The 26999-nt window shown below is 38.0% G+C and overlaps 2 protein-coding genes across 2 annotated transcripts in view; one reads left to right on the forward strand and one right to left on the reverse strand.

Moving 5' to 3' along the window:
* m1ap (meiosis 1 associated protein) overlaps positions 1–19420 on the forward strand; it is a gene marked incomplete at both ends in the record, with an annotated part of 60862 nt that extends 41442 nt beyond the window's left edge. The window contains 5 exons of the mRNA XM_079803524.1: positions 12561–12749; positions 15382–15535; positions 16764–16905; positions 17013–17210; positions 19253–19420. Of these exons, the coding sequence (XP_079659650.1) occupies positions 12561–12749; positions 15382–15535; positions 16764–16905; positions 17013–17210; positions 19253–19420 (851 nt within the window). The remainder of the gene's footprint in view (positions 1–12560; positions 12750–15381; positions 15536–16763; positions 16906–17012; positions 17211–19252) is intronic.
* A 1973-nt stretch (positions 19421–21393) lies between these two features.
* Positions 21394–26999, reverse strand: part of dok1b (docking protein 1b) — a 34589-nt gene continuing 28983 nt past the window's right edge. The window contains exon 5 of the mRNA XM_079810656.1: positions 21394–24307. Within this exon, the coding sequence (XP_079666782.1) occupies positions 23198–24307 (1110 nt within the window). The 3' untranslated portion in view covers positions 21394–23197. The remainder of the gene's footprint in view (positions 24308–26999) is intronic.

Here is a 26999-nt window from a genome sequence, read left to right on the forward strand (position 1 = left end):
AGTATGATTTTTACATCATAAAATGTCATAATTTATAAATAAAAGGCATTTTGTCTATACTCCTGTTTGCCCTGTGGCTGACTGCCCTGTTTCAAGAGGCGTGTCTGCTGTGAGACTTCAGTAAAAACGCCCACTGTTGTGATTGGCTGACATCTTTGCATTTGAAATGAGCGGAGGGGGCGTGGTTTAACGAGGTCTACGACGCACGAGCTGCTGCCAGAGAGACGGATGGACCTGAGTTCACTTCTCATCAGTTCTCTCAGCATGTCTCAGTTCAGGGTGAACTTTTGTAGTTACTAGCATATACTTCAGGTTATTAGTTTATTTCTAGTCGGAGGGACTGTCACTCATGTCAGAAAGTTAGTAACTTTAGTAAATTATGGATCAGCGCTGACTCGAGACGCGAACCGTTTAGAACGATTCAGTCCGATTTGGTGAACTGGTTCGGTTCACTAAAAAGAACCGATTCAAAAGAATGATTTGTTCGCGAACCGGACATCACGGAGACGGAGCGATTGCTAACAAAGTTATTTATAGTAACTACTGAGTTGTGAGAGCGCTGTCTGTCAGCGCGAGTTTATTGTGTTTGTATCTGAGAGTTCTGAATAAACACGAGTCCCAGTCACACCGAGTCCGTCTTCATCATTATTACCAACTTTGTAACACATGCAATGTACCATTACAGCGAGATGAACGAGTTAGTAAGTTTGATTAAAGCATTATTTCTAGACATGTTCCAATCATATGAAAAGCGTCAGTTACGCGCATTGAGTAACTTACACAGCGCAAACAAAGACACAACAGCAGTAATCGAATATAATCCAGTTTATTGTGGGAATAGCTGGTTAGCCTAGCCGGATACCCTCACGCTTACCCCCCTTCTGCTTAATCTCACGCCGCGTTTGGTGCCTCCGCTGTGGGCCAGATGCAGTACTGGGGGTCGGGGATGTTGAAGGCCGAGCTTCGCCGTGCGTGAGGTTTATCTCTAAAAATGTGGCTCTGCCGATGTTAAGCAGAAACTCCCGACTGTATGCACATTTAAGAACAGATAGACGCGACGAGGACGTACAAAAACACTGACTCACAAGATATAAAACACGAAAACACCGTTCTGTCGGGAGAGAGAGAAGCCGCAGTGTGTGCACGAGTAATAAATAATTAGCTACACATAAGAAATCACTGATCACAGATCAGAAGGAACTGAAAAAAGACTGAAAAAAGACTGTTTTCATTTGTACATCCAAACACTGAGAAACTGCCAGCATTCACTCGTTCACAAGCAATGATCTCTCGAGCGCTTGCATGGGCGTGCCAGATTCTCTGGGCGGAGGAAAGGGAGGGAACCGTTCCTGCTTGGACGTCAAACCAGGAGACTTCAGGATTGGCTCGTCTGGCCTGTCATTTTCTCAAAGGCAGAGAGAGACAGCCAGAACTCGGGTTTACACCGATCAACATTTCTATCCACTTGGGGACAATATTCAGGCTAGGGGAACTCATATTAATGTTGAAATACCTCATAAAATGAAAATTTCATGCCATGGGACTTTTAATAAACAAAAGGGACTTATTTCAAAAACATTACCAACATTAGTGAAATTAAGGCATCTTAAATATTCTTAATGTGCTTGTACATCTAACATCTCCAGATCTTGTGTATACTGCATAGTATACTACATGCTATATATTTTATTTTATTATATGACTGTTTGTAGCGGTTAGTGAGTTTTGTGAGTCATCACTTTTGTGTCTATGAAGACATTGGTGTCACTTTTGAGTCTAAATATAACAAAAAGAGGCTAAATTATATCAGGTGTAACACTCTCTTATGCACACAGACTCCTGACGCAACTTGCCATCAGTGCAAGAGTAATGAAGACAGCCTTGTAATCTTTTAGAGGCAATCCAAACACTTTATCCAAGTTCTGGAAACACACCATGTTTCACCAATCAAATATAATTTCATCAATCCACAGGGATTGAATGTTGTTTTCATTGCTCAGCCAGGGCTGGTCTCAGATATACTTCTTAGAGATATCCTCATCTGACTTCATTAGTGGTTAGTTTAATGTTGTAGAAATAAGTTCTCAGTAATGTCTTGTTTGAATCGGCAGCATTTTGTTTCATCTATTAGGGGTGTCGAAATTAATGGTTTCTGCGATACATCGCGATGCAGACGAGGGCGATTTGGTATTGGTTCAGTAATAGACCATAACCGATTATAATGTAGCCTGCTGATTATTTTCTAACATCATTTTTCACGTACGTGCTTTGTCGCGGTAGCATACAATGGCAGAGGGAGGTAAAATGTCAAATAGCCCATAATACCCTCTCATATGCGCGTACATTTGTTTTAGCATTGTTGCGAGGAGTAAAATATAAAATATTGGCCCACACCACCTGAAGAAGTGGCTTTTTTAATATTTTGTGTATTTGTTCTAAATGCTCCTGTTGTCTTATGTCTTCTGTGTCCAGACTTGAGTTTTGTTGATACATTCAAGAAGCGTGTTTTCTTTGAGCAGGTAAAATTAAAGGTTCAGTTCATATAACTGACTGACAAAATTGCATACATGAGGATGCAGTGCATCGTCAATGCATTGTGATGCATCGTGATATGGAATTGAACCGAATCGATGGCATGATAATCGTAATCGAACCATGAGACCAGTGTAGGTTCACACCCTTATCATCTATTGGTCCATAGTTTCTCGATCTGAGCCTTATCAACTTTATTTTGCAAGATATTTTCTGTGAATGTGCAAGACTTCTGATTCATTAGGCACTATAGCTAAATAACTAGTAGATTAACAATGTGCAGTAAATGTTAAAACATTTTGCACTAAAAACCAGTGTTTATGAATATGACAGTAAAAAAAAAAAAAAAAAAAAAAATATATATATATATATATATATATATACAAATACCAGTTTGCAATATCAAGCAGCATAACGGACGGTTAAAAAACACTTTTTTTGTAGTTTCTATATAACTGGAAGACGATGACACCGGAAACCTTGCACATTCAAGTTACAAGTTGCTGCACCCGCTCTTAAGTTAAAAATAAGGTGGATAGGCCCTGGTTTCAGAGGGCTAGTTAATTAATGTATTATTTGGTTAACAAATCTGAATGTTCCTCTTCCTAGAGCTTAAAAGCCAAGGTCAAGGGTTTGATTAATCGAGACATACAGTACTTTGTGTGAATGCACTATAAGCTTCTTTGAATACTGTAAATGTTCATGTGGAATTAATAGGTGAGACAAATTAGATTAGAGGTTAAAATCCATAGAGCAGAAATGCTTAAAAGGTGAGAAAGAAACAATGGAGGAAGCAGAAACAAAGGAGAGTAGATGAAACTTGGAAAAGGGGAACTGGAGGAAAAAAGGGGGATTAAAGGTGCACAATAAAAGAATTAAAGGTGTCATGAACTGGCTTTTTAATTTTTTTTATACTGTTGTCTGAGGTCAACTTATTACGTTCACGTGTTTTTTACATTCAAAAACATCATAATGAATAAGTAATAGGATATTTTCTACCCTGGTTTTGAGCCTCTCTCCTGGAACACTCGGTTTTTATGGGCGTGCCACACTGAATACTTGGAAGTAAACGGCCACTGCTATGATTGGAAAATAGTTTTGCATAATAATGAGTTTCAGCTCCCCCGTCAGTACTAGGAATGTGAAGTCCGGTTCTTTTCCGCGAACCGGTTCTTTCACCGGTTCTTTCTTTTAAAAAAAAAACGTTTTTTCTTGTGTTTTAATCTCAATATGTCTGCAAATCCAGTCTCGAACTGTATCTTGTTTACAAACGATTCCGCGGTGAAATGAAGCGAACAAACATGCCATGTCTTACGCATGTGAGCTAAAAATGAAGTTCAACCACACATTTCTAATATTAGAATCCGAAGGAGGCTTATGCAGCGACTGTGTTCTTCCACAACCAGGCACAGCGCAATATCTTGCTATCTTCGAAATGTTTATTGCTCAGTAGTGTGAACAGTTTAGCTCCACGTGTCGGTGGGCGGGCTTGAGGCAGCGTTTCACCACACAATGACGTCAAGGGTTGGCATATTCTGAGATTGAGCGTTTGCTGGGCCTGGTGTCAATAAAAGCTTTTCTTTGACTAACAAGGAAGTTTTCAGCTCCGAAACTTACAGGATATTCTTATATCACTATGAACTTTTATATAGCAAAGGCTAAATGAAAAGCTGATTTCTCAATTCATGACCCTTTAAGAAATGAAAGAAAGGAAGATGTCTGATACATAAAAACAAGAGTGTGAGCATGAAGGACGGTGCACTAACTTAAGCCTGGCTGCAATAAAGGAAACAGAATGTGGTAAGGAGGATGATGTCAAAAACATCTTTTGCCTGCAGCGAATGTGCAGAACAAAGAATAACCATAAATTCCCATTCATATAGGACAGATTAACTGACTCATCAGTAGGAGTCTTTTTCTGAGGATGTACACATTCAGCTGGCTCTTCTCTTGGATCATGTAGAATCTATGTCCTCTGCCCACATGCCAAAACATCAGAAGGACATTTCATATGAAACTTACTACAGGCATGTCTGTAAATAATTTGTAGTCAAAGGATGGAGGTTTTGTTCTTGCATTGCACTGAGAGACAGATTAAAAAGACACGTGCCCTTGAAACTAATTGGGGTTTTCTTTTGCATGTTGTTTTTATGTGCTAGTATAACATTAAAATGACCTAAATTCTAATTTTGCCCTCGTATGATTCAAGGCTAGAGACTTTTTTGTAAAGCAACAGAAGCATTTAGGATATTTAGATTTGCCTCTCCATCTTGGTTTTTGTCCCTTTCCAAAATGGAGAAAACGTAGCTCTTTGAAATTAGATGATGGATGTGTGTAGGAGTGTGTGGGTGTGTGTGTGTGTGTGTGTGTGTGTGTGTGTGCAAGAGCGTCTGGCTGGCACGGTGGTCTGTCCTCACACTCATCACTTAGTGTGCATTTCCCATGAGAATGTGACTATGGTGATGATTCTGTTTGTAGAGGATTTAAAAGTAAAATGTTCTCTCTCTCCCTTTCTGTGCTTTTGATCTTGGTCTGTCTTTGACTCTCTCTTCTTAAAAACAGGAGAGCTGTTTTGAGTTTGCGCCTTACCTGATGAAAGAGAAAGGGGCTTTATGCTTGGCTCTGCTTGTTGACTCTTTCAGTTTGATGTGTCTGTATCTGTAATGTAAATGACAATTGACGAAATTGTTACACAACAAAGAGACATCTTTGTTAAATTTGGTACAGTAATGTGCCATGCGCACCCTGAGCAGGCAGGCAGTTTATGCCAGTAACTGATTGGTTTTAAACCCAAATTTCTGATTTCTGATTATCTGCAGTCTTCAGTGCCACAAGATTCTTTAGAAATATTTGTGATACGTTTGTTCAGGATTTTTTGATTATTAGAAAGTTAAAAGAAGAGCATTTATTTGAAATACAAATCTATTGTAACATTATTTGTATATCAAATTAATTTACTGTCACTTTTGATCAATTTAATGAATTGTTAAAAGTATAAATTTTTTAAAAATAACATCTTACTAAAGCTTAAAAGTGATATTGATACAACTGGTAATCAGTTATACAATTATAACTTGACATGTATGACTCCAAATTTTCAAAATGGTTATGGGACGTTTTTTTATTATGAATGGGAGGTATCTGAAACCTTTCATAAAGATTGCCCCATGAACGTTGCATAAAAAGCAAACTGTAGTTGGTTATTTTATATATACAAAGCCTCTGAGCATCAGAAATGTGGCTATTAATCACCCAAGGTTAGTTCACACAAAAATTCTGTCATCATTTACTCACTCTCAAGTCTTTCCAAACCTGTATAACTTTCTTCTGTGGAACATTAAGAAGATGTTCTAAAAATGTCTCTCTTACATTGAAAGTCAGTGGGATGTAAAGTTGTTTTGGTAATGCAAAACACTGTTTTGTGCTTGTGTTGCCTCTATTTCAACGTGCTTATAATAATGTTTTTACTTTTCTTGGAAAGAGTAGCTTCAACTGAAATTTTCCATATTGTTGCTTTTCCATGCGTGCTAAGCTGGAAGAGTATCCATCCTGTACAGAGGCTGAACTCAGCAGTCTGTATATCAGGAAATTACCCTCAGTGCTGACAGTGGAAAAGGTCACAGCAAGTCTGCTGGTATGGTTATGTTTCCATCAAAATATTAACAGGTGTGTGTACAGGTGATGGCTACTCATCACCCTTTAATATTAATTTTGTACATGCTGACACTGTATTTCCCAATTGTCATCATTTATTGTGATAATGGACGCAAATAAATATTCTTTTATTGTTTTTACATCAGAGAATAAGGTGATTTGTTATCACATTATCACAAAAACTAATTAATTATCTACTTAGTCGGGGCATGATGCATGTTAAGTCAAAACTTGCCTGATCTCACTTTGATTTAAAATGATATATTACCCCCAACCCCCAACACACACTCCAGTCCATGGCCTGCCAGATTGTTATCTTCACCGAAAGCTATTAGAGAGTCATCAAGATACATGGATATGGATGTTTCAAAGTTTGTGTAAATGGATTTGGGGTGATCTATCTTTTACATATGTTTAGGAAATTCCCTAAACTGATTTTAAAAAAAAAATCTGTCTTCATTACATTTATGAATGACTCTAATCTTGAAATCATGCAAAATACACGTTTTAAAGGCTTCAAGCTTGTTTTTTTTAACTTGGGATCCAAACACTTAATAAGTAAAAATAAGTAAACTAAGCCACTAAAATGTTGATATGTTAGTTTCATGTCCCCATTTTAGATTATATTTCTAAAACTGCAAACAGGTTTTTGCCTCTTTTTAAAGTGTCCCTATTATGGATCTTTGAAAATTACCTTTCATGTAGTGTGTAACATAGCTCTAAGTGAATGAAAACATCCTGCAAAGTTTTAAATCTGAAAGTGCACCGTATATAGTTATTGTCTCTTAAAAGTAAGAGTTGACTCGGAGTAGTGCTGGGTGGTAAAATTTTTCAAATACCGCTATACCGGTGCGTTGCTGAAACAGCTGCTGTATCTATCAAATGGCCATGAAGAGCGGCGAGCGCTATAGAGTGTATTGCTCTATTAACTGCTTATCCTTCTTACACTAACTTTAGAACACAACAATAAATAACTCACAAAACTAACTCTCTTTAATACTGCAAATACCACGTAGGGCCATATGATGTCCGCGATGCAGAAAACAAGGATAGAATCACGGAATCCAGTCACAAATTTAACTTACTATATAAAGAGGAACGTCACAGAATTTGCCAATTTATGGATGAATAGATCAAAAGTATCATCATACAATGAATTAGATATCAATACGTTATAAAAGCTCTGTCTACCTTGAAATTATTACAGAAATTACACTCACGTAAAGGATTATTAGGAACACCATACTAATACTGTGTTTGACCCCCTTCGCCTTCAGAACTGCCTTAATTCTACGTGGTATTGATTCAACAAGGTGCTGAAAGCATTCTTTAGAAATGTTGGCCCATATTGATAGGATAGCATCTTGCAGTTGATGGAGATTTGTGGGATGCACATCCAGGGCACGAAGCTCCCGTTCCACCACATCCCAAAGATGCTCTATCGGGTTGAGATCTGGTGACTGTGGGGGCCACTTTAGTACAGTGAACTCATTGTCATGTTCAAGAAACCAATTTGAAATGATTCAAGCTTTGTGACATGGTGCATTATCCTGCTGGAAGTAGCCATTAGAGGATGGGTACATGGTGGTCATAAAGGGATGGACATGGTCAGAAACAATGCTCAGGTAGGCCATGGCATTTAAACGATGCCCAATTGGCACTAAGGGGCCTAAAGTGTGCCAAGAAAACATCCCCCACACCATTACATCACCACCACCAGCCTGCACAGTGGTAACAAGGCATGATGGATCCATGTTCTCATTCTGTTTACGCCAAAGTCTGACTCTACCATCTGAATGTCTCAACAGAAATCGAGACTCATCAGACCAGGCAACATTTTTCCAGTCTTCAACTGTTCAATTTTGGGGAGCTTGTGCAAATTGTAGCCTCTTTTTCCTATTTGTAGTGGAGATGAGTGGTACCCGGTGGGGTCTTCTGCTGTTGTAGCCCATCCGCCTCAAGGTTGTGTGTGTTGTGGCTTCACAAATGCTTTGCTGCATACCTCGGTTGCAACGAGTGGTTATTTCAGTCAGTCAAAGTTGCTCTTCTATCAGCTTGAATCTGTTGGCCCATTCTCCTCTGACCTCTAGCATCAACAAGGCATTTTCGCCCACAGGACTGCCGCATACTGGATGTTTTTCCCTTTTCACACCATTCTTTGTAAACCCTAGAAATGGTTGTGTGTGAAAATCCCAGTAACTGAGCAGATTGTGAAATACTCAGACCGGCCCGCCTGGCACCAACAACCATGCCACGCTCAAAATTGCTTAAATCACCTTTCTTTCCCATTCTGATATTCAGTTTGGAGTTCAGGAGATTGTCTTGACCAGGACCACACCCCTAAATGCATTGAAGCAACTGCCATGTGATTGGTTGAACAGATAATTGCATCAATGAGAAATTGAACAGGTGTTCCTAATAATCCTTTAGGTGAGTGTATGTATATGTATATATATATATATATATATATATTAGTGATGCAAGGATCACTGTTATATGCGAATAATCAAGGTTATTGTGTCGGCGAATAATAACCTTGCTAAAGGAATAATCAAGGTGTTTTTTGACCTTGCATGCATGTAAACCTGTTGTTGGGGACTCCCAAAACAAAATAGGAACCTTTCAAATGCCATAATAAGGGCACTTTAATGGATACAAATAGCAAGGGTTCGTCAGGCCCCAACAGCAAGGCATGGCTTATAGGCACAGCACCACTTCTCAAAAACATTGATTTAAGCAAATCTCTTACAACTGTATGAATCAGTTTATAAACTTGTGAATGTACAGATCTGAAAAGAAGAAAGAAGGGTTAAAGTGGCATTTAAACAGTAAAGCAGCAAGCACATTTGAATGTGACTGTAATGAAATTGAAAAGGGCATAGTTTGATATGAAAAAAGAATGATAATGACAAGTGGCATCAGGAGATGCAATCTTTGTGTCAAAAGGAAGTGATACGGGGGATGTGTGTCATTTGCCTTTTACTCTAAGCCTTTTACACTCTCCATTCACACTTGTGTTTTTCTCACCCTCTCCATCTGGGCCACATCTACTGCATATGAGCACGAGCATCGAGATGCACAGGAATAGGCTGTATTTATTTAGTTCTTGAATTTAAGGACTGCTGACCTAAACTGTTCTGCACCTCATTAGTGCACATTTGAATCAATGATACAGTAGAAGCTGATTCCAATGTAGGCTGACAGTTTGTTTGGAAGCATAGGGATGAGCAATTCCTTTTAATAAACTGTATCTAATTGATTTAAATGCTGATTTGACCCTGAGCGTTTAAGTTTAACCTTCGGTGCAGAATTTATGTTCACCAGAACTCTACAATTGTGCCCCAGTGATTGTCATGTTTGAGATGGATTTCATTTTCTCCTTCTCTTACTCCAGCAGTCTGTTTTTCAAATTGAGTTTGTTTGGGAATGAAAGATTAAAGATGTACTGTGAAACCCCCTTACTCACTTAAGACCCTATAGCACTCTAGAGAACACTGAATAATATAATGAATAATTTATAGGGACTCCGAGTCCAGAGAGAGTGGCCATGATTGTTCACATACATTTCAGTTTCCACTTTAACTGTTTCCACTTTAAAGTCAGCATGAAATAAAAATGCATCCTACTTAAATGCATATTATAGATTTAGTTGTGAACAATTCATACATGCATACATTAAAAAAAAATATTCTGTTTCATCAAAATGTCATAAGTGGACCTTCCAGTGAAAATTACTTCTCTCTGGTGTCGTATGCAGGACTTCTTCTTCTTCTTCTTCCTCTTAAACTCTGCCCTTGCAAGCTCATGTCCATCTGCTTCTGGTTTGGAGTGCAATGCCCACATTTCAAAATCCAGTCAGAACCAAGTCACAATCACAATACAGAAGAAAAGATTGGTTGCTACTTCAGTTTCTTCGCGACTATGTCCATACAGCACAGGCGTGACCATTTTACAATGTTTTGTTAAAAGAAATAATGTGTTTTTTAAATTTCGTTTCATCATATGAACCCATCACGTGGCTTCAGAGGACTTGGATTATAGTACCCAAGTCACTTGACTTTTACAAAGTGTCTAATTACAGTGCAAATAGTCAGCCTTGTTGGCACATGCTATGTACCCTAACTCCGCCCACCATTCTCTGATTGAGCCAGACAAAATTACAAAAGAAATCCCACTGATAACAGGATAAGAAGCCACTTTTCCAACGTCGGGCTGAAAGGCAAAAATGACGTCATCGCCATGTTGGCGGGAGTGTGCGCAAACCCATTTCGCATACATTTTTTGTAACTTTTCACACGGTTCTGCTTCCAAATATGCATGACTTCAAGGTGAATCTGGCCAAGCAGCTACGGCACCCTGTTTGCGTGTCTAAATTAGTTGCTTACATTTACAAAATGAGCCTACAATAGCAGAAATTTTAATGAAAATAAATGTCCATGTTTAATAGAAATGTTCACGAAATTAAATGAAAATGTTTAGTGAAATTAGAAAATATTTAAGCGATCATTGTTTAATTTAGTTGTAAAAATGCCTGGTCCGTTTGGGAAGGAGCACGCGTAGTCAACGGAGGTTTGCGGTGCGGAGCCAGGGGAAAGTATAAATCAGGCTTTCGCATGTTAGCCTGGGTTCAAAGCGTCAAATGACCGTAGGCCTATACAATTACTAAATAAACTGAAAAAAATTGACATGTAGATTCTGTTTCGCTTTAGTTTTTGTCCCTGTGTTTTGGTTTGTCTTTGTTTTCTCAGTTTTCCAGCCACTTGTTACAATGGTTCTTGATTAGTCCTCACCTGTTCATTTTTCTGTTGATTGCCATCCCTCTGTATTTAAGCCTCCAGTTTCATTAGTCCTTTGTCTTGCTTGATGTTGATAGTGTTATGCTAGTGTGTTACTATTTTCATTAAAACTCATTTTGCTTTCATGTCCTCATCGTTTGAATTATATACACTGCAAGTGTGACAATTTTCGAATACATTTATTTCAAGCACGGATTGCTTCTGACAGTGCTGCATGAGCTTGCGGCGCCATCTGCGGGTCATCATTAGCTTGTTAACCAGGGTTCAAAGCATCAAATGCGAATAAAAATCGTTTACATTTTAGTGTACTTAGTGTAAATATCATCTATTGTTATTTGCATCTAATGCAGATTGCCGCTGCCTTACTTTTATGGTACTTTGCATCCTTTTGATGCTTTGGTTCATCAAAATTTATCCTCGCATGTTCAGCTTAATAAAGTGGACAGTAGTAAATGAGTAGATAATGCCAGCATTGTCTTGGATAAATTTAAGAAATTTAACTGACATTTATGTTAAGTTCAGAAATAAATATTTCAAATGTGAGACTTTGAAAGATTATTCATAATCTCTGTACAATCAGTCATTTTAATTAGAAATGAGGGTTTTAGCCAGGTGACATCACAAATTTACTGAGCATAAAACATCTATGTAAATATTTGCAAGATTGAATATTACACAGAACAAGCACATTTTGAGACATTTCAAGCTGTCTTTGGAATGTTTTTCCTTGATGAGATGAATGATGAGAATTGGTTTAACAGCATCCTCTACTGGTTGTTTTGAATACTGCAAACTTTATCTCACATGACATAGGGTGCTTCTCAAATGGAAGGCTGTGTCCTAGTAAGGCTGCATATCTTGGCTGCCGAAGGCCGTCTCAATTTGAAGGTTCCTTGGAAGGCAGTCTTTGTTTCAAATCCTTTATTCAGCTCATTTTCAAGGATGCACACATTCCAATTCACGAAAAAGAACTGATGGAAAACTAGTAACTAGCTTTGAGCTTGTCTGTAAGATAAAAAATAATGTTTTATGAGAAGAAGGCATACATGTTATCTTTTGGTGTGAATGAATCACTTAACCATCGTTCACTGTATTACATTAATAGAAAGCCAGTTAACATAAAGATTTTCAAAGTTCAAGTTTAGGGGTTAAACGTCATAACAGAGCCATTATAATTAATAAAAGGTCATGGATTAACACGGCTTTGATTTGAACAGCCTTTTTAGGATGAACCCCTGAACAATTATGCTGCTAGTTTGAGTTAAGTTTGAAACAGGAGTGTGATATCCACCTTATTTTTTAACGTAAGAGTGTGTGCAACCATTTTTTACTTTCAGTCTCAGCTGCTTCCAGTTATTTTTCGGTCTGTTATGCTGCTTGATGTTGCAAACTGGTATTTGTTATTATATTATTTTAATTTATCGTAATTGTTAACAAATAGTTTAACCATTTACTGCACTACCTATGGAGGCTACTGAATTAGTAAAATTTTGTTTTGAAAACTAAGGTGGATAAATTTATCTCAGTTCTTTTTTCCCATAAATTCAATGGGGTACTGTATTTCCCTTCCTCCTGTAGAAAATCTGATGCTGGGTACAGAGATGGATATCCAGCTGGTGGAGGGCACAGTTGTTGCCTTGGAGAGTGCTCTGAAAATGTGGCTTCATGACCAGGGCGGAGACAGAGAACAACTCCACTTGTTGTTACCCCCTTCTCTCACAGCACAGGGTTCTACACCACATCCTGCCAACAACAGGCCAAGCCCAGGTATACACAGTTTGTAAACAAATTTTAACAATGTATTTTAGACTTAGATGTAGGTTTTATCAACTAAAATATTTATGCGATAATCAATTTCTTGCCTTGCGCAACTCCAAAATGAAGATTTTAGGGAAGCGTGTGTTGTGTATTGTGTGTCTGCTAACTCTGCTTATTATGGGCCCTATCATACACCCGGCGCAATGCGACAACAGGCGCAACGCAGATATTTTTTTTTAATTTCAGCCTAGAAGTCTGAGCTGTTTTGGGGCCCTTTAGAAGTTTTGACATGCTCTGACATTTGTGCTTTTTTCATTTGCTTTTAAACACATTAATGGCAAAATGTAATTACACTGTATTCAGCACAAACTGGGCTACCATAATATGTAAGCAACATGTATGTACAGTACATGCTTGTATTTTTGAGAGAATAATGTTTATGCATGTTTTTTGAAAAAAAATAATTTGTTTTAAAATTAAGGTCTCAAAACACCCAATAGATATGTGACAAGACTTTTGACAAATGGGTGTTGTTGCCTAGAGTTTTTGCTTCAAACTGATGTGAGAATCATTGAGCCTACTTATTCACATAAAACAATATATTAATTTACATTTTGTAAGACACTTTTTCTTTACAAAGACAGTATGCGAGGAGGGGTGAATGATAATGAATAATGCTGGGTATCACCCGAGAGAACAAAAGAATGCATAATGGGCCACATAATGACCTGCATAATGAATGAGCTTCAGGTATGTGACTGAGAGGGAGCTGAGCAACAGGACAAAGGAAATATATTTTGTTGCAGTTTATTTAGAATGTAGTCAACAAAGGCCTATTATATTTTTAATGATCAAAAGATTTGACTACACTGCAAATATCTAAAAAATTTTAAATCAAGATTAATTTACTAGATAAGTACAATTTTACAGTACAGTTTTTGCTTAAAACAAACTAAATTATCTGCCAAAACAAGAAACAAGATTTCAATCAGAATTTTTTTTGAAAGAAGTTTCATGCTCAAAAAACAGTAATATTGTGGCACTGAACCCAATCCAGTATTCAGTAAATACAAATAACTAAATAATAGGTAATGATGATTGTTATAAGTAAAATATTTGGGATTTAAAACAACATAATGCCATGCAATTATGATTTCAAATAGTATAGGGTGAATTCAGGTTGATTGGGACACTTTTTTCCCCAGTCATTTCAATGGCGGCAGGATTCATATTTAAACAGTCTTTTTGTGTTGAATATTCACAGATGCTAACAGAATAAACTACCACAATCAGTGGTTGCTCTGAATAGAACATGAACAGCTTTTCATGAGGAGAACTATTCCAGGATTATTCCTCAATGCGTCTCAAAACGATGTAGCTGAAGTATAGCACTACACTTGTTTGAGTTGATGTGTGGGCGTTGACGCATGGATCGCCTCATTATTTGAATCTCAAAGAACGCGCGCTCCGTGAGCGTGGTTGCATTAGCGAATAATGAGACGCTCGGGAGCGACTGGCATCTCTATCTTTTCAAACAGATTACATAAACACAGAATATTTGTTTTCATTTTGGTTTACATTATTTAAAACCTGACATTTTAACGTTTCTTTAGATATGTCTCATGTTTGTGTGATTAGTTTTCACTAAGCTACAGGTCATTTTCTGAAGAGAATCCGATTAGACATAATTGAGAGAGAGGCTGCAGATCGCGCATCATGTTTGTTTTCTTTATTTTGCAAAAAGCACAACATTTTGTTTTTATTGTGACTTTACACAAAAAAAAGAAACTTAACATATTATAATGATGTATAACACTTGCCTGAATGATAAAAAACGACTTATAAGCACTTATAAGAAAAAAAGCGAGTCGATCACGCCGGCGCCACTGCCGACTCGAGGGGGTTAAATAGCAAATGCACTCGCGCCCATCTGTTCGCCCATGGGTGTGTTGTTCTGAAAATGTGTTCAGGCATTTTTGGTGTGTTGTTATTTTGAGCCAACTGAAATCGAATTGACCAACAAAAGCCTGATCTAAATTCAATAGCGCAGTATTTTTTGTGCTATTTAAAGGACGCGTTAGTAATATGCGCCTATAGGCAGGTGCACACCGCATATACACTCTGCTTGTTTACACACACAGCAGGACGCTCAGCAGCACACAAACATTTTTAAATATTAAAAATAAAATCATTACAATGTAAAAGATTATTGTGTACATAAAGATAAAAATGTCTACATGTCATAATGGATCGTAATTGCATGTATCAAAATTACCTATTTGCTGTATTGATGAATGAAATTGGCTGATTATTTGACCAATCGTGGCAATACATGTATTTAAACTGACTCATCAAGTTGAGGGTGTCTATATTCCACCATGTAAATAGCAATGCACCATGTCAGGCTTTTATCCGCACCTGGCTTTTAATGCACATTACGCCCAAAACACACATGACTCATTGAGAGACTAGGTACAACCCTTTTGGACCATTTTTTCCTTAAAATTAGCAAAAGTGGATTTGAACACGCCACGCCCGAAGTGCACCTGCACCATGCACTTCAGACCATGCGCTTAGATCGTTAAATAGGGCCCCATGTGTGTGTATGTGATGTTGCTTTTTCTCATATCCCCCTCTGCAGTTTGTTTGAAGTGTGACATGAAGGAGAGACTTCTCAGTCCAGCCCTGCTTCCCAGCACTACTGACCTTGGAGTGAGGACTGAGAACACGCAAGATTTTCAGCCCCCAAACAAGAGTCTGGCCAACCCCTCACCACAGCGCCTACGAGTTGTCAAGTACAATCTGTAGTTAAATTTTGTTTTAGGAGCTAAGCTGCAAGCAAATTACAGTAGAATAGCCATAAACGCGACTTTTTTTTATGTATTTTTTTAAATTTTTTATGAATAGGGTTTTGTCAGTGTTGTGATGTTTCATATTGTAATATAAAACATCACAGACCTGGGAAAGTCCATAACAGTGGTTTTGATGGCTAATAATGTTCAGATATATTCAATAGCAACACAAAAACTCAGTATGTAGGTGGCCTCTGAAACAGTTAATGTAATGTAAAAGTATGCTGTGTGAGAAAAAAAAAATCTATGCAAACGTCAATATGCTCTACGGAGACTGCTCTGTTTGAGTCCACTGTTTCCAACACACAGTCATACATTGTATTCCTGTCGAGTGTTTTGCATATGATTTTCATGCACATGAGGTCATTCTTCCGGGCACTGTGATACAATCATACCACTTGTCCCCACCTAGCCATTATAGGCCAATTTGACATTCCCTTGCATAATTCCCTTTGCGCTTACACTTTTTAAGAAATTAATTTTAAAAAATTCAGCAAGGATGCATTAAATGTATCAAAAGTGACAGTAAAAACTTGTATAATGTTACAAAACATTGCTGTTCTTTTCTGAACTTTATATTCATTAAATAACCCTAAAACATATTAAAAGTTAAAAAAAGAAGCACAACTGTTTTCAACATTGATAATAAAAAAGAATGCTTTTTGAGCCCCAGATCAGCATGTTAGAATGATTTCTGAAGGATCATGTGACTGAGGACTGGAGAAATGGTTACCTTTTAAATTACATTTTAAAATAAACTAAAATAGAAAATAATTATTTGAAATTGTAATAATATTTCACAATATTATTAGTTTACTGCATTTTTTAAAATCAAATGAATGCAGCCATGGTGGGCATAAGAGACACTTCTTTCAAAAACATTTTTTAGAAATAGGCTTATATATACAGTTGAGATCACATGTTTGCATATCCCTTGAGGAATCGTAAATAGTGCATTTTTTTGTTGTTGTTTAATAGTACTCTGATTAAACTATTTCACACAACATAACGGGTGTTTACATACAGTATATTCCTCAAGATAAACTAATAACTGAATTTATACCAATAATATATATAGTAATAATATATTTTAATTAATTAATAATAGTTCAACAATTTAAAGATAAACTTCTTTAGATCTAGCTGTTGTGTGTGTTTGTGTGTGTGACAGAGTTCTTCATGCCGATGGAGTGTGTCAGTCAGTGCTGTATGGACTACCACTCGTCATCACACCAACCTTATGCTGGCAGCTGGACTGGGATGAAATAGAAACAAACCACCAGACATTTCATGCTCTCTGCCACATACTAAAAGTCAGTGCTTGACTGTGTGTTTTTGTATATGTGTATGTTCATAGAGCACAGCTGTGTGATAATCTGTTATGTACGTGAAAACTACACTATATATTTCTGTTTTTCAGACTCGTGACTGGTTCCTGTTGGTGCGCTTAGAGCCGGGATCAGGCTCAGGTTCTGGTGTGTTCTCCTACTATGTACTTCAGTCCTCTGGTTCGCTCTCTCTGCTTTTGAAACCTGTGCTGACACGAGAATTGATGCTGCCCTGCTGTCTGACTGTCTCAATGGAGGACCCACCACTTCCTGCACTCGCCACTGTGGAGGTGCCTTTGCATAAAGACAGACATCTAATGCGTGGCCCTGACATAATGAACAGTCATTGTTTGATAAACACTGAATAATTCACATACAACTTGAATCTGGTATTTACTAGTATTAAATGGATAGTTCACCCAAAAATGACATTTCTGTCATCATTTACTCATCCTCGTGTCACTCCAAACCTGTGTGAATTGTTTTTTCTTGAAGAATTTTTCTTGAACGTATTTTGAAGAATGTTGGGGTCCAAATAACATTGGAGTTTCTTTGTATACAATATACAAAAGACATACAAAATATCTTCTTTTGTGTTCTACAAAAGGTTTGAAATGACTTGAAGAGTAAATGATGACAGAATTGTTTCCTAACACTTTACAAAATATAATAATCTTTAATCATATTTAATCATGTTACACCTCCATGATGATCATGTGATCACTGTGTCCAGAGCTCCCTAGAGCAGCTTGAGAAGGATCCTGTTTTTAACCCTCTTGGTCTGGACTCCAACCTTTACCTGCACCTGAGAATTAGAGGTTTGCTCACCCGCTCATCACAACCATTTGGAGCACAAGGCCAGGGCCGAGGCCATCGCAGGGGCGCCAGTCGACCACCAGAGGGCTCCACACAGCGTCAGGTTAGAGGAGTAGAGTGGAACTAAATGTTTGAGATACAGTATGTGCAACACAGAAATTAGTAGAAAAGAAATAAAGATCTGTGTTGTCTAGAATTTGAATGATCTGCAGTTTGGACAGTAAGTTAGAGTTGATAGCCGTAGAATTATTGGTATTATTATGATGATTGAGTAGCTTGTTGATGTTCTAGGGAAAATTTAAGAAATAGTTTTATCATGGCTCCATTATTAAAACATGACATAAAATATTACATAAAACCTGATATTGTGCCAGTAGTGTTGACTTAAGTTGACCTAAATAGATTAGATGTAATCAGGTTAAAGCAAAGAAAAGGCGTGTCAAACTTCAGTAACCTTCCAACTAAAATGTCAACATGGTGCCATTTAAGTTCAGCTCTAATTCTGACATTTGAGAAAACAAACTAAAATGCAAATAAATAGAGAGGAAATATCTTTCTATTAACCACCTATCAACAAAGACAGTGGCAAATGGTTGAATTGAGAAATTCTTTGTGTGTGTGTGTGTGTGTGTGTGTGTGTGTGTGTGTGTGTGTGTGTGTGTGTGTGTGTGTGTGTGTGTGTGTGTGTGTGTGTGTGTGTGTGTGTGTGTGTGTGTGTGTGTGTGTGTGTGTGTGTGTGTGTGTGTGTGTGTGTGTGTGTGTGTGTGATGTTGAAAGGGGAAATTTATTGCCCCAGAGAGCAAAAACGAAACCAGGCACTGGCCTAATATTGATACACCCACGCAAAGGGAAGACAAGAAGAGAGCGGGGAGAATGAGAGATAAAGAGAAATAAAAATAAATGGGTTCCTATTTTGAATCCGTCCACAATCCGACTCAACATGACCAATTTTCCAACCTCAAGTGCTTTGTGATGTCACACATTATAAATAGAAGATATTTTTCTGAAAAACAGATGTAACAAGCTCTTATATTCTAAATAAAGCATGTTAGTTCCATCAGTTGATAGGGAGTTGATCATTATATTCTCCAGCATGATCTGAGATGAGCATGCAACTTCACTTATTTAACTAGTGACCTAGAAACATTGCAGAAACCTTTCCTATGTATTTAATTTTTATATCAATGTTCTGCTTCAAAATACTTTCAATTGTATTTTAACCAAATCTGTGCAATTCAGGATTTTTTTGCTTAAAGGGCTAAAACTGCATCCAGAGAAGTGTTAGAAATCACAATGACACTTAAAGCTTGGCTTGGAGGAGGAGGAGCAAAATTACATTTTCCATTCTTCTTAGCAAACAGAATTTCTAGTCATTGCTTTGGAGTCTTGAATAAGATTTTATTTTAAAATGTGCAGCCAAACTTGAATCCTGTGGTAGAGAGTTTGACATGATCTGGCATTATGCTTGCTCTTGCTCACTCTCTTATTTTTCCTGTGCTGTCATTTTTGGTTGCAGGGTCGGCAGTCTCAGAGTCGTGCGCGAGCCACAGTGGCCCCTCTTCCATCCATTCCTTTAAACAAGATGCCTCGTCCTTCACTAAACCTCAGCCACTCCCGACCCTGTGCCCCTGCCCTCTTTTTCCAGGACAGCTATGAGGAGGAAGACCCTCTGATCATCCAGTAAGGAGAGAGAGAGAGCATAATACTTTCACTGTGAGAGGAAATCACACATTCACACTCTCACTGACTAACACTAAATGCTGTGCACAGCCAGAAATTCAGAGCAGTCGTTTCTAAACTCCCACAGACAGGATGTTACATACTTGCACATGACCGGATATATACTATTATATGTACTAATTTGAAATGTGTATGTGCTTTATAAACGTTGTTTACTATTCAGAGAACGCTGTACTGTTCTGCTGTACATCCCTGCTTCTCTCATATAACACATAGCAGTTTTAAAAACTCAATATACACCTTCAGCTAGCAATACAAACAAAAATACTAAAGAAGAAAAAAACACTTTTCCAAAAAAAAAAAAAAAACTTTACAAGATTTAAAATTAAACATGACAGCTATTTCTTAGTTAATTCCTTGGTTTTCAGAGTACAATTTTACACCTCAAATGAAATAACCTAATTTCTTCTCCAAATAAAAATGTCAGCAACTTTTGACACTGGCACTGAAAAATCATAACAAAAAAAGCTGTTTTGTTACCCAAATGTTTGCAATTAAAACAGTCCTCATAGTAACTGCATGATTTCGCTCTTTTGGAGGAGTAATTAAACTAACCGTCATGCCGTACCGTTTAACAAAGGCTGGACCGCAACTGGGAAAAATAGTTGTGAGCTGCACAAAATAGTTGTGAGCTGCTGCTAAATAAAATACAAAACCACATAATTGTAAAAGGACAAGAAGAAAGGCTGTTTAAAGAGAGCGAACTGCCTTCTCAGTGTAAATGCTGTGGCTAGAAGGCTCTGTAGAGAGTTGAGGAGGAAGAGGGCCAGAGTTGTGGAAAAGTAGAGCCATTGTCTTCCTTTATGGAAGCCTTCAGTACAGCCCCAAGGGAAACACACTGTACTCAGCTGAGCAGGAATTCAAGGCCTTCAATGAGTTACAGAGAGCAAAGAGGGGGAAAGACAGAAAGAGGTCACTCTGTGAAGCTCTGCGACCTCGCGAAACAAGGTTCAGCGTTGGAGGCGCTGGTTTAGAGTTGTGAGAGCTGAGGGATGCGATTCTGAAAGCAGACTAAGGTCAGAGCTCTAGTGTTACTCAATGGGCCTCTCTTACTAGAGCCCATCAAGTATTGCCTCATTAAGCTTTCCGCCATTCCACCCACCTGGCACCGCCTACGCCTTGTCTTTATGACATCTTGGTGAGGTTTGGCATTGTGCAAACGGCTGAAAAAGCAGACATAGAGAGATGATCTCACGTCATTCTCCTCTCTTTTTCATATTTTACGTTCACAATTTCCTAACTTGTTCAGTAGTTTTTTTTATTGTTTTCCCAATTTCTCTTACTCATACCTCTGATCGACTAATGTCTTAAGCATGTGTTGTTTTAGGGACCAGCGCCCAAATCACTTAAGTTAAGTGTTTTCACAGTATTGTTTAAAATACAGATCTAAACAATCTGATTCAATTTATTAATTCTAAACCGTTAAATTAAGTAGTTCTCTGTTTCTTTACTTTTAATTTTGAATCCTTTTTTTAACTTTTCTTTTTCTTAATATTGTACATTATTTATAAACCAAGACACTATACTAATAAAATTTGTATAAACAGTGTTTATTTATATATTATATTCTATATTTCTATTGACACCATGTATATTATTACTTGGATAAATGTTTTTAAAAACATTAATTGCTGTTGTTTAATGTTTTGCTTTTGCCCTTTTAAGAATAAAAATCTTTAAAAACTGATACTTTACATGAATAATCAAGTCTAATATATTTTTGTGTCAGAAAATCCATACATTATTGACAATAAATCAATGTATTATTGATTATAGTTATATTTAACAATATAATTAATATTTACTATATATAAATGCTGCTTAAACATATATTGATTATATTATTTATTACAATAAGAAGGTTTTTCCAAAAACAAAATTAAATAATCATTTGCCAATGTGCATGCTTTTCAGGAGTATGTTTTATGTATCCAGTAATGCACATTTGGGTGATTATTACAGAAATCATGTTGAGTAGAATTTTAGTTGAAAGACAGCTTTTTCAAGAAACGGATGCACTTCCCCATCATTTGCTTCAAACTTTAGAGAACAACAGCTCAGTTCTGTTTTCCGTTTGGTTATCCAAGCATCAAGTGGCCAGCAGAACGAAAACATAAACGGAACATTCAAGAAAAAAAGGAACTAGTACAACATGAGAAGTGCATCCAAACTGAACCAGTGTGCACCTTTTTTATCCATATGATGCCAAAACTGAAACTGATAACTTGACCTCTTTAACACATACACTATTTAAAGTTTTGGTGGTTATGTAGTTCTTTAAATAGAAAGCATCTGTGTGTAGCATGATGAACCAACTTTACACCAAATTTAGCTTGTCTCAAATATTTACTCAGTATGTTTGTATTATATCCAACAACAAGTAATTCAATAGACAAATAACTGTCAAGTCAAACTAAATTAACAAATGATATGGATTACAATTGATACAATGATAAGAAGAGAGAGGAAAAGAGGTGTTGTCAGTCCACTTCCTTTTTAATACCTATGAGTAATCCGTTGTTAAAATGTATCACTGCAACCCAGTATGATCGTAAACTATGCTTAGCCAGACCTTGGACCAAATGAATGCATTCTTTTTAGATTAAAGACTCTGCTCTGTCAACATATTCACTGCTTTTCTGCTTAAAAGCACTAAACATTGAAAAAATACAGCAGAATGTGATGAATAGATCAGATTTTGGCGGTCCACATAAAATAAAAAAAACTTTAGCAGTGGAAGAAAAGACTGGGGGAGACTGGAGAGAGGACAAAAGGAAATGAGTGAGAGGGGGAACGAGAAGGAAAACAGGACAGGGAACAGTCTGTACCTTCACACACTGCCAGGCAGACACATATTAACTCAGCCAACTCCCATCTGAAGTAAGGCCACTATTCTACACAGATGGTTAATATTCACTTTGCATCAGGATTATCCTTCAGATGTCAGATGCTTTTCAGGACGACAGAGGACTAGATGAATAAGGGATTTAGAGTGAAGGATGGGGTATTCAGGGTAATTTTCATGCCCCCTTAACAAACCAGAAGTCCAGAGTTTTCCAAGGATGTGCACATACTTTTTTTGGAAAATCATAATCAAAATAATTTTTGGAAATCGAAAAGTATTCTCTTGTACTATAATTTTTATTATTATCATCATGATCATATTGAACAACAGCACAGCTGCTGACTCATCCACATACTCTCATACATATGAAAACACACACACACACACACACACACACACACACACACACACACACACGCGGCAGTGGATTAGTATCCTTTTGCTACAATCTCCATGCAAAACGATGCAAGGTTTGTATGTGCAATAACTGACCTGCCAGTGCAGTCTTTGTTGCACTTCAACCATTAAACTGGATCTGTCAGATAAGGTTCAGACAACAACACTCAAATTCCCCATGCAAGAGAACCAAGTTTTATGACAAGTATGCAATGCAAATATGCAAGTCACAGACTCAGATTTACAAAACAGGATTACTTTGCCCAAGAAGTGCAAAACTCTGGAATATGCCAGTACAAGCCCTTTCAGAGGGCATTATCCACACAAAAGTTTTGTATAGTCCTAGCGCTCAGCCATTTTGACAGTCAGTGACCACATGACTAAGGTTTCAATCTGAGCCCTGACACTGAGCACCTCCCTTCTTTAATCATGGACACATTTCCTTTATCCATGACTGCCTAAATGTCAACACAGGTTAAGTTAAATGTCTCCTAAGTTGTCGTAGATGATGTCTGGAGACTGCATGGTCGGATGCCACGCATTTGGAGGCTGATTTCTAGATACTTTGTTGTACATGTCCATGTTGTTTCCAGCACCAGCACCTCTTCTACCAACTTCCACGCTTTCATGGCTGTTGCTACAGTTATTGTTGTTCAGGTTAGCGCTGCCTTTATTTTGATACAGGGGAAGAGGGTCTTTCTTGGGCAGTGCTACTTTGCTTGGTTTGGGTGCTGTGACAGGTTTGGGGCCTTTTGGTCTGGGCATTGGAAGCGGTTGTTGAGCCACCTCATGACCTTGAGGCTCCTCCAATCCCCTGGTTTTCCAGGGATGCATTTCCAACCGTGCTTCATCATAAAGCGTGATGATAGGCAGTGCAGATCCGGCACGTCCCTCTGGCTCATCATAGATGTGCTCTGTTGGACCTCCATCTGCAGGGTGCCTGCTTTGCCCATCAAGTCCCAATGCCATTGTCCTTTGCACCAAGTCCAGACTGATCTGATCATAGATGTCTGAGTAGAATGGGTCATGCTTGATTCCTGAGGGGTGGCTACCCCCCTCTTCGCCAGTCGGCCTGAGGCGTGGGTTAGGAGTGGGCATGACTTTGATACTGTCCACTGGGTCAGAGTACAAACAGTCTCCTAGACTGGGCGGCGCACGGACCGAGTCAGCAGGCTCCGAGTACAGACTCCTTTGATCCTCTAACATATTTTTGGGCCCACGAGGCATGGGAGATCGTGGAGGGGTCCCACCAACTGGAGGAGGCGGCTCTGGAAGGCTTCGGCCCTTTAAGTTTTTCCCATCATTCTCCTTTCGACCAAATACACCATCCGCAGACCCAGGCTTGCTACCACCAGAATCTCCATCTGGTTCACGACAGTTTGCTTCTGAGATGGCAGCACGGATCTGCTGGAGAGCTGGGCAGTCAGAGTCTAATGATGGAAAGCTTTGGTGTCGTTCTTCAGCTTGGGCTTTCTGCTCCCGAATGGATTCCTCAACAATGTGAAATATTTCATTCCCCTGCTTTGTCTCAAAGGTGAAGTTCCCTGGCCCAGATTCACAGCGTCGCCCGGCTTCAAAAGAGAACATAACCTGCAGAGCATGTCAGAAATGTGACAACATGTTTGTAACATTTCTTCACTTTTATTCTAATTCTCTTGTACACAACATACATGCTATTTAAATTAACCTCCAGAAACCCAATATGGACCCAGCACACTGGCCTTTTTGGACCCACTTTATATTAGGTGTCTTTAAATACTATGTAATAAAATTTAAATTAATAATTTGATATAATGCACTTATTGGGTAAATACATATGTCTACATTTACTTATAATTAAAAAAATCCCTACATGTAGTTAAATCTGTACTTAATTTCTCTGTTGACCTGACTTATACCCCTTAAACCCACCCTTAAACCTACACATACTTGAGTAAACCTGTCCCTAATCTTACCCTTGATAGCAGCAAAATGTTTTACAATGCAACATAAAAACATACAGTAAGTGTATTGTACCTAGGGAGGGGACGGTATGAACAATCCAACGCTCTCCATTGACTTTGAATTGCATGAAGCGGCCTCCTTGTCATTTCTGACTTATAATATAAAATAGAACAATGTCTAAAAGCTGCTATGCGACCCAAAAAAACGAGCGCTTAAGGAGACAAAAGTGGATACAGGCAATAAGACATGAAGCATCAGCAGGAAGAATGGGTACATTTGGGGATCCTGACACTCAGTATGCCTAAGTGTGCAGTAAACATTTAGTCACTGTTAAGTCAAATATCCAAATGTCAGTTTTTTATATTATATTTCCTGTCGCTGATTATGTTCCCCTCTAGTGGGTGTAGTTCTCAGTGTAATATAACATGTCGCGCTCTGTCTCAATTGCCTGTATCCACTTTTGTGTCCTTAAATGCTCGTTTTTTGGGTTAACAGCTTATAAAAACTTCTGGGTTTTTGGTTCTGGGTTTTTTAGCTTTTTTGCTGTACACCTTGTCACATATCAGCTTTTAGACATTGTTCTGTTTTTTTGTTATAAGTCAAAAATGACAAGGAGGCCGCTTCATGCAATACAAAGTCAATGGAGACGGTTTAATTGTTTTCCCCCCCGGTGGGCGCGGTCTTCAGATTATGACGCATGTTGCTCTGTCTCTATTTCCTTACTTTATAATGACCGTCCGCATTATAACACAACACATCCATGTATCACAACGGACACGCTCTCTCGATTCGTTCAAATGCAACTTGTCGTCTTGCGTCTCCACTTTTGATTGTATTGAAAATTAAATCAGAGGACTTTACTATTAATACTACTATAATATTGTTATTATCATTTTGTCTGTTCGATTGTTTTGTACGCAGTACAAAATGGATTTATAAACAGGCAAGATTTAAAACATTAGTCTCAATTCAATATGTCCCTGTAATTATTTGTGTGGTAAAAAATCTGTTTAATAAGTGTACAATATACATTATTATCCCTTAAATGTCACCCTTAATAGTCTTGTTTGAATTTGTTTGTTTGTCTTTGGCTCAAAGCCACTTGCTGCAAACTTTTCTTCACGGAAGCTTCATGTCAATTTCAAGTGAGTGAACAACAACATTTTGTGTCCAATTATTTCCCAGACGTAGTTTTGGTATTGAGGTCAAAGTTAAAGGGTTAGTTCACCCAAAAATGAAAATTCTGTCATTAATTACTTACCCTCATGTCGTTCGACACCCGTAAGACGGAACAGAAATTAAGATATTTTAGTTTAAATCTGATGGCTCTGAAAGGCCTCCATTGGCACAATGGCACTTTACACTCTCAAGACCCTTAAAAGGTACTAAAGACGTCGTTACAAAGTCCATCTCACTACAGTGGTTCTAAAATAACGTTATGAATCGGCAACAATAGTTTTTGTGCGCAAAAAAACCCTAAATAACGACTTACATAGTGATGACGATTTCAAAACAAGGCATCATGAAGCTTTGAAGCGTTATGAATCAGCGAGTCAAATCAGCGGTTTGAATCGCCAAATTTCTGCAGTTTGGCGGTTTGACACGCGATCCGAATCATGATTCGGCTCACATATTCATAACGCTTCGAAGCTTCATGATGCCTTGTTTTGAAATCGTCATCACTATGTAAGTCGTTATTTAGGGTTTTTTGCGCACAAAAACTATTCTCGCCGATTCATAAAGTTATTTTAGAACCACTGTACTGAGATGGACTTTGTAACGACGTCTTTAGTACCTTTCAAGGGTCTTGAGAGTGTAAAGTGCCATTGTGCCAATGGAGGCCTTTCAGAGCCATCAGATTTCAACTAAAATATCTTCATTTCTGTTCCGAAGATGAACGGAGGTCTTACGGGTGTCGAACGACATGAGGGTAAGTAATTAATGACAGAATTTTAATTTTTGGGTGAACTAACCCTTTAACTTGCCGTGCATTCGCTATACAACAGTGGGTGATGGTCACAAAGACGACTCTGCAGATTTGAAGTGTTTCCCCCCTATTGCAGCGACGTTCTGCAGACAGGGTGACCATCCTCGATTAAGTTTCCCTCGGGACTTTTGTAAAAAGCCAAAATATGACCACACCTCAGAGTTGGTCCTTTTAGAAGGCTGAAAAATCTCCCAAACACTGTCACTGCCTTCCGCCATTTCTTCCCGTTCAAAAAACAACACTAAGCACTGCGCCAGACTAATGCTGGCTCGACAGGATTTAACACAAGTTTTCAAAATCGCAATAATCAAACAATAATACTAACGTCAGTACATTTTATTGTGGTTTATC

Source organism: Gobio gobio (assembly GCF_949357685.1).
Source record: "Gobio gobio genome assembly, chromosome: 2".
NCBI lineage: Eukaryota > Metazoa > Chordata > Actinopteri > Cypriniformes > Gobionidae > Gobio > Gobio gobio.